The sequence below is a fragment of the Alligator sinensis genome, unplaced genomic scaffold, assembly GCF_000455745.1.
Source record: "Alligator sinensis unplaced genomic scaffold, ASM45574v1 scaffold323_2, whole genome shotgun sequence".
NCBI lineage: Eukaryota > Metazoa > Chordata > Crocodylia > Alligatoridae > Alligator > Alligator sinensis.
In genome coordinates, this window is record NW_005842392.1 from 818,557 (window position 1) to 827,540 (window position 8,984).

General features: G+C 42.3%; 1 protein-coding gene across 15 annotated transcripts in view; it reads right to left on the reverse strand.

Moving 5' to 3' along the window:
- Positions 1–8,984, reverse strand: part of EHMT1 (euchromatic histone lysine methyltransferase 1) — a 152,566-nt gene that overhangs the window by 47,306 nt on the left and 96,276 nt on the right. For all 15 annotated transcript variants that reach the window (XM_025211191.1, XM_025211189.1, XM_025211188.1 and 12 more), the window contains 5 exons: positions 7,336–7,472; positions 6,438–6,626; positions 5,625–5,705; positions 3,275–3,395; positions 962–1,093 (listed from right to left, as the gene is read on the reverse strand). In XM_025211191.1, the coding sequence (XP_025066976.1) occupies positions 962–1,093; positions 3,275–3,395; positions 5,625–5,705; positions 6,438–6,626; positions 7,336–7,472 (660 nt within the window). The remainder of the gene's footprint in view (positions 1–961; positions 1,094–3,274; positions 3,396–5,624; positions 5,706–6,437; positions 6,627–7,335; positions 7,473–8,984) is intronic.

The following is an 8,984-nucleotide window of genomic DNA, read 5'->3' on the forward strand; positions in this document are numbered from 1 at the left end:
AAAGTGGTTTTTTTAGGAGAAAAAAATGAAAAAAAAAAAAAAAAAAAAAAAAAAAAAAAAAAAGCTTTTTTTCTCTCTTTCCAAGCTGTTGTTTCTATGGCACATCACCAGCATGTGGAGAAAAGCGGGGGACAAGAAAAAAGTTGCCTGTCCCTTAGTGGTGGATACTCCTACCAATTTTATATGGCATCATTATCAAAAAATGAAGACAAACTTTGAAAGTGAAAGCACAGTGTGGGGGAGAGTCAAGTTCACAATGAAGCACTGGACCCAAGACAAATTCAGCACTGGGAACAGCAGCCTTCTCATTAAAGAAAGTCTCTCTGGAACCAACAGGGAGATGGCCCTGTACTTGTATCCTCTTATACGCACCTCCTGCACACCAGTGGCCCTGACTACTGAGGGATTCTGCCATTCTGTGAAAAAAGAACCTATGCTTTTGAGGAAGTACTTACAGAAACAAACCAAAGCACTGCATCATGCAACAGTGTCATACTACAGTGTTGGGTCTACAACAGTAAAATCCCATGTTTTTTTCCTTCTTGTTTGTTTTTGGTTAAATAAGAGCTAGCTAAAGGAGAAAAAAAAAGCTGTACAATTGGGTAGACTGCCAGGAAGAGCTAGGAAGGAAAAAAAAACCCTAGCCAAAAAACACTGAATAGAAAATTGCATCCTAAGCCAGGTGCATTGCAAGTTTAACACTCACCAAAATACAGGAGCCAAATTTAAATGGGGTTCCCTCCCATGAACCCCAAAGTGCACCCTATTAGTCCCCTGAGGACAACAATACCATCACCTATGCCCCTGTGCTCTGTGTGATCTGCTACATTATGAGTTGAAACATAGCTTCAAATTCTCTTATTAATAGCCACCAGGGGGCATCATCTTAATACAGAGGATAAGACCAAGGAAACAAAGAACCAAAATGGTACATGGCCATATTTAGAAAGCTGACACTCACCTTCCGATTGTGAAGATAGAATTCCCTTTACTCGGAGATCCAAAGAATCAAGAGACACTTCCATGTATTCCATACTATTCTCCTGCCCAGCTCCCTCTCTGCCTCCCAAAGGTGGTTTATACGCTTCAGCACCTAAATTAAAATATACATATATTTACATAGCAAAAAAATTGTGTGTATGTAAAGGCCACATTTATCACAAGCAGGCAGTATGCAGGCTCCTAGGAGAGAGTCTATAAATACAGATGCACAAAGAATAATGAAAATGTAACATCTGGGCACGTAGGGTGCAATTGATCTCTTATCTCCTATTTCCTGCTCTGTATGATCAGCCAGATTTTCCACTTAGGTAACGAAAAAGAATATGAGACACAAATAAGTCCTGCCTTTCAAACACACATCTGTCTGCTGCTGTACTGCATCAGCAGCAGGAGCATAAATGGCATGAGAAAGGGATGGAAACTTAGCTTGCCCTGTCTTACTCCACGTTCTCCGTCTCCAACCTGCTGTGAAAGGCCCTAGGTACACTCCAGCCAGGCAGTGCACGCTAACCAATAACATGCAATAAAAGCACTATGGAAGGGAATGGGACAGATGACATTCAAGTTAATGGGGGGTGGGGAAGGTGTCAGAAGCTAGGTCCTGCCTTTAAATGAGCAAGACTGCTTCTGAAGAGATGGAGGGAATGTCTGTGAATCTTTTAGTTCATTCTGACTCTACAGATTTATCCATCTTTATACTCCTCCTTTGCGTGCTCCTCCCACTAAGATTAGTGTCAACGGGCTTTTGTTTGCCCAAATACCTAGCAAACACATTTGTTGTTTTTTTTACAGCAGTCTCTGTATTTGCTGGCCTGAAAAGCGATCTGGGTCTGAAATGAAATATTAGCTCTCTGCCCTTCAAGCAATCCCTTCCCATAAGTAAAGCTTCAGTCATCCAAACACCAGAAATACCAGGAGCTAACGCACCAGCAATCAGCCCATGGACCGATGCATTCACTAGTGTTGGGACAGTTACAAATGGGCTGATAAATTCAGTCTGTTTGCAGAAAGAAGACCTAAACCCATTGGGAAAATCTGATTGATTGGCAAAGAAGTGTGAACTTTTAATAACTTGGCTAACTGAGAGGCTCCACTATGGGAGACTGTCACCATCTTTTACTGTCATTACTAGTCCTCCTGCAGGGGAGAAATCTGATCACTTCCACCCTCCCCTCAAAATCTCCACTCTGCAGGACAGATAGGCCACGCTCTTTAGTATGTTGCAAAGTTTAGGTCAAGCCATGAAGATACCCTGAATTCTGCCCTCTCTGTGGAAGTATCAAGAGGACACTACTCCAAAACTGCAATGTTTCTAAATGACAAGGATCACTCAAGAACAGGCATGGACAACCCACAAGTCCCACATCGCCAGATTAGCATTCAGTCAGAAACAACAAAGCGTCCCCATTTTCCTTCTGAAAGCAAGCCAAGTCTCCTTGCCTTTCACCCCACAAGTAGTAGGAGTTCATGGTGGGTGGGTTTTGGCACTTCTTTTTTATTAGAGGGGAGCCCCCTCTTCTCAACAATATGACTAGGTTCCTCTTCTTGTGGATTGGGAAGGCATTTAAAAGAACAGTTCTATGAATGCTGGTGGAAGGCTTTCAAAGAAGGAGCAACAGCCAACCTGACCCCATCTTCTTCTACCTAAAGCCCATGCAATTGTTTCTCTGTGATGGAGGAAGAACAATACTACAGGCTAGTCCCAGGTCTGCCATATTGCCTATGGAAAAATATGATGGTTCCTTTGAAAAGGAAGAAGTTATCTCAAGTGTTTCACAGACAACCATCAGGGTTCTGAGGCTCAGAAGGCTTACTTTAAAAGTCTATCCACAAAAGCAGCCATGTCAAGAAACCCAGTTTCACCACGGTCCAATTTGGCCCCCAAAAGGTTCCAAAAATCCCAAAACAGTTCCAAGCTTTGTGGGTAGCTGATGGTAAAGTTAATGTTCTGTCTACACTGAAAATGGAACAATACGTAAAACGCAGTAGGAACAAACTTTCTGAACCTGGCTAAAAGTCCAGCATAACCTGGTCCTAAATGGACCCTCTTCAGTGGCAAGTAATAGATGGCAATGCTAGTGCACATTACCATGGCCAGTTCACAGATAAAAGAACAGCCTTTAACTTGCAATGGCTTTTCATGAAAGACAACTGCTACCTCAACATGTTCCCTTCCCTTCACAAGTGTTCAAGACAATGGGAACAGAGACAATGATTAAACTGACTATCATTATTGGTTCTGGGTAAATATCAGAAAAATTAAATTGATTACCTAAAGCACTGGCTTGTTTCTTTTTATTCCTCCTCCTCCTTTTCCGGGTGGGTTTCAGCCATGGACTGTCCGTCTTTCCTTTCCTCTTTAGCAGCTTCTTCTTGAGACTGGACTCAGAGCTCTGAATAACCAGAAAGGCCGTTTGTGCACAAACCATGTTGGTATCAGTGGCCTGACAGTCATTTGAACCCATTTAAATCCCACTACCACAGTAGTGTGGAGGAGCCTTTATACCCAAGATTCAGGGCTTGAAACCAAAATTGATGCAAAGAAGTCTCCACAGCTTAGTAAAAGAAAGACACACGTGGGCCCATTTCCTGTCATTTCCACAGCACAGGCTTCACTTTCTATTTTACATAGGTTCTTATGTCACACCCACAACACAGTCTCCGAGATCCTTCTGGCAGAGTCAAGAATAATGTGACTAAAATCAGTCACGTGTCTATTTGCTCGTCCTCTCCCCAGCAGGATAAACATCTGCAGTAGGGTGTCATGTTTTTAGTGGGGCTTGTTGCTTTTCTTTTTATAAATATGTTGCTATATAATTATTTTAGAGAAAGCAAGGTCAAAGAATAATGCCTTGCACTTGGAGTAGAAGGTGGTGAGCTCTGTGACAGTTCTCAGGGGACTTCATTCCACAGTATCAGGCCAGCCCTTGAAGAAGATGCAAAGTATTGGCTGTGCACACAGCCTAATCACATTCATTACAGCCAAAGCATCTGGCACTCTGGGGGCCAGTCTCTTCAGTGACATCTACAAAATCCAGAATGATTTATTTTACGCACAAAATGTGTGTAACCACCAAACTCCACATTAGGTTTTCAAAGCTACCATTACCACCAAGAGCTGCGTTTCCAGATCCTTTTGGCAGCCTTGTAAACCTTAATCTAAGTCAGGGGTGGCCAGGGTGTAATCCCTAATCTAAATTGGGGTGGCCAGGGATAACAAAGTGCATGAGATTCCTGGGCAGTTTAAATGTGGTTCATGAAGAGCAAGGAAGTTAAATAAATACAGTTCTTCTTTCATTTTCTGCTGTTCTTGCTGGTGATTTAGTAATCAGTCATTTAACAACAAATTATGATTTAAGATGGGTTCAGCGTGCATATCGTAGACTCTGGGACTTACACATCTCAGAAGTTTTATGACCTGGACTTGGCTGAGTCTCACAGATTTTAGTTTGAAGAGTTAGGAAGTTCAGCCATTCCTGGTCTAAGGACATATTCAAACTTAAATCAACAGTCTGTTGAAGATCAATCCCATTCTCACTGAAATTAATTAAAAGTCTTGAACAGGAGCCAACCAGCTTCTATCTTCCTCAACATCCTCTCCAAAATACTTAGTACCAGTCTCTACCATAGCACTGAAGCCATTCAAGCAAAATCTGGTGCTGAACCTTTGCTCTCTGGGGCAGATTCAGACATCAGCTGACCAATAACAGGAATCAGCTCGAGTCAAAAGCTCTTTGCTGCCAATACTGTGTTCCAGCTGCTTAAATACAAGGACCGTCTGCAGCTCTAGAGTGTCTGCTGCTTTTTCTGTGCTGATGGCTGTTTGGGTGGAACAGCAGTCTCTCAGACAGCCAGCTCCCAAATTCTACAGGTCATCACAGATCTGTTTGATCAATCTGTTTTGCCTTCAAATGAAACCAAGAAAACCAATGTAGAAAGAGTAAGAAAAAAATTAGACTAATATTTTTCATCAGTGATTAATGATTGTAGATACTTTCATTTTTAGGGGCCTCAACCAGAGATATCTTAAAAGGGCCTGATTTTCAGAAAAAAAAAAACAGGAGTCCTCAGCTTCTGAAAAACACTTCACCTTCCCCAGGCTGCATCTCTATCATTTTTAAATCTATAAACCTCTCTTGCGATGAGATAGCGAGCCTCTCATGGCACAGTGAGGTAGAATGCTAAGTAAATGTGAATTTAACACTGTGGCTGGGTCAGTGGATTGGTGAGCAATTCCAACTGTGCCTGAAAAGGCAGGCTCACTTTCAGCTTATTAAAAGTGTTACAGTCTCAACGCCTGCTGACTCTGTATTTGAAGAACCTGAGAACAAGCATCAAATGCTCCTACTAACATTAAAATTAAACAGAAAGGATTTGACACCTTGTTGAAAACAGAAAACAAACAAAAGCTCATTAATTAGCATTAGAAGGCAATTAGTTTCATCACAGATTATGGTTAGAGCACCTATGAAAAACTGGTCTCTGTGTAGGTGGTTCAGTTTTGTTTCATAGCATGAGTTTGTCAAACAGACAGGAAACCATGGTGCTTCTCTCTCTCAGGCAGATTGTGAAAGGAAATGCACTGCCACCAGACCAAAGGCGCATCTTGCTGCTTGGCTTACCAAGTCAGACTCATCTCCATCTTCCTCCTCCTCCCCAGATTCTCCAGACTCTTGATCCTCCTCAGACTCACCATCTTCCATCTGTAGTCAATGTTCACCCAAGAAAAGAAAGAATCAGGCATGGCAAGTATTTCAAATAAAACTACCTTCCCAGACTTCGTAAGGTGTTGGTCATTTCCTTGCAACACATCAAGCATTATCCCATGCTCCAACCAGAGTGTAAACAGAACTTGCTTCCCAAAGACAGAACTAACACACTAACTTGCATATCCCCACTGGGACAGATTGAGGGGCAAAAGGTCTGCCATACAGAAAGAAAACCTTTCTACCTCTATGTGAGCGTTAAAGCCTTAGCAATCACTGAGAAAGCAGGTCTATTTCATGCCTATGCCACCTGTTTGCCTACAGTCCATGGTGTTCCAGCAACTTTAGAGGGGTTATAAAGAATGAATGGCTCATTTGGGATTTTTTAATTGCTTTTAACAGAAACCCTTATGCTTCAGGGCATAAATAAGCCTACAAATGAAGGAGGTTAGGAAGAGGGTGCCTGCACCAACCCACAAAGCAACTGGTTTTGGCCACTATTTGGAGTGAGGACACCACAGTAGGACAATGCTTCTAATTTCAAAATTCTTACTGCAAGCAAGTAGCAGCAGCAGGTGGCATTCAAAGAGGCCATCTCAAGTGATAAACCCAAGAAAGCTCATCCCCTCTTGATAGCATTTTTATTCATCTCTATTTTCCCTGCCCTATCCCCATACATAAAAATCTTCCCTCTGGCTCTTCTATAGTCACTTGATGGCATGCACATACCTTTCTGGAATTGTCGGCATCTGATGCACCTTCTTTAGAAATCCTGTTATCCTCTGTGGGAAACGCAGCTGGCTGTTCAACTCCATGTTCATCATCTTCTTCCAGTTCATCAGAGTCTTCCTCTTCAGAGTCTACCTCAATGCTCTCCCCATTCACATGCGGGCTGCCATCACTTAGGTCCTTTTCACTCTGAAACACACCCAAAAAAAGTAAACCATAAAGGCAACAGCATCAACTCATTTTACCAAACAATCAAATCTAACCTCAAATGACCTTATCCCTCTTTGTACCTGGACACCTTTTAAGTCTATTCCTGGAGAGAGTTGGAGGCATTTCCCATCAGAGCCTATGATGCTGCAATGAACTTAGCCTGCAGGACTGCCACGTATGATCTAACCTGGCCAGCCTGAAGAATGAGAGGCCAGAATTACTCACACTGGCTTCACCATGGCAGTACAGAGCATTACTGACTGGGCTCCCAGTTAGCCCTACTGCTTACCAGTAATAATCACGAGTGAAGACTGACTAGTTCAATTAAAGCATCTACTTTTATACTCAATCAAAAAGCCAAATCTACTTTATAATACTGAGTTTGTTGGGAGGGTTTCTCCAAAAGGAACAAAACAAAAAAGCAGGATTTCCAAAGTGCTCATTGTTGAGCTAATTGCACCCAAAGGCAAAATTTCTACTTCCTGGGCTGCTGTGAATGCCACCCTTGGCTTTTAGAGATGTCTGCCATTTTGCTTTGTAGCCTCAAATACTAACACTTGGGATGGCTGTCTTGAAGACTTTAAGGCAAAAAAAAAGCATTTCCCCCTTAAGTATCCCCCAGATGCATGCAAACCACTGACAACGTGAAAGGTGAAGCTTGGAAAGGGTTTATTAGTTCATCTCTCACCTTAGCACCTGCAGAGGAATGAGTTATGCTCTTAAACATCTCAATCACCGTTCTCTGTTTTAACACTTTGGTCTTTTTCTTGGGAACCAGGCTATAGGTTCCCATCCTTCGTTTCTTCTTCCGAGATACTGCAGCAGCTGTGTAAAGGAAAAAACCCCCAATAAAGCAGATTCAGCATGAAAAGACGGGTAAGCAAACAAGTAAATCAAATGTCTGCCTATTAATGTCTTCAGCACCCAAGGTATGGTCAGGTTACCATATTTACCAAAATGTACAGACTCTAGAAGGCAGAGGCTACAGATAGGTTGCACTTAAAGAGTTTTCACTCACCTACTCAGTGGGCACGTCTGCACATGCATTAACGTGACTTTGCCATGGTGCATTAAGTTTAGTACCTCTAATATGAGGTACTACATAAATGTGTAGTCTGTGCTAATGCGCAGTAGCAAAGGCACACGTCTTTTTGTGACTAATTCTGCTGTGCATCAGCTCATTAGCACAGATTTTGCTATGACATGCTAATGCTCAGTAGATTTAGTCTACTGCACATGAAGCATCTCGCAGATGTGCCTAGTTTAATATCTTTCTCCATCTAAAAACTGCTCTTGGCCACTACTTCATTCAGCCTGAAACCAGTGAAGTTGACATCCTCCCAGTAAAGGCTCAGAAATCTAGTTCCTTATATAGACATAATACCAGTGTCTGTGGAAATAGAGGAGCATCTTCAGTAAGGGCTTCAGGACCAGGTCATATGTTATCTATCCAAAATTCACAGGCTGGTGGCCAGTGGTACAGAATTGACCTCGGGATGCAAAACAACCTCATCCTTGTAATAAAAAGGCCCAGCCCGAAATGCCTTGCTCACTCCAAAGCTACCTGAGGAGTCAATAAGAATTTGGGTTGTAAAGACAACTGGATCTAGCTCTCTTAGGCACTAAGGTTCTCACTTTAGGACTTGGAACTGAAACTTCATTCCAACCCTGTGCAATGAGACCCACTTATACTTACAGTAATGCCTACAAACCTGTAAATAACAAACTGGCAGCTGCTAAAATAATATTAGACTGAGATTTCCAAAAATACTCAAGTGATTCAAAAGAAAAAAGTTCCTACAAACAGTTAATGAGACATCTGCTCCTCTGAAAGTCCCACCCCTAAATGTAAATCAGTAAGCACGTTGGGCCAGATTCCCACCTCTCAAATGCTGGTGTAAATACAGTAAAGCCACTGAAATCCAGGGACTTTCTCCAGTATAGCAGTAAATGTGCAGAGAAATTCTAGCCCTAAGGAGGCCACCAAGAACTTTTTTCCAATTATGGTTTAATGTACAGTCTTTCTAGGCCCTAGTTATATCAGAAAACCAATTAACCATGGCTGAATCATGTTCCAACATGCCTATGATGGCATTAGGATATATACTATAATTATGGCTCAGCCTAAGGTGAGAACCCAGAAGGTAAACTAAGGCAGTTCTAATCCCAGTCCTGGCCTGATGCAGGTACTAAGATCTGCAGCGTGACTCACTTCATCAAGAGGGTTTGTCTATGTTTCAGCAGCCTCCTGAAGCTTCACACTATGAACAATCGCACTGTCCAGGACCAACAGTGCAGGAGACGGAGTCTCCACTTCCACACGATCTTCCACGTGGG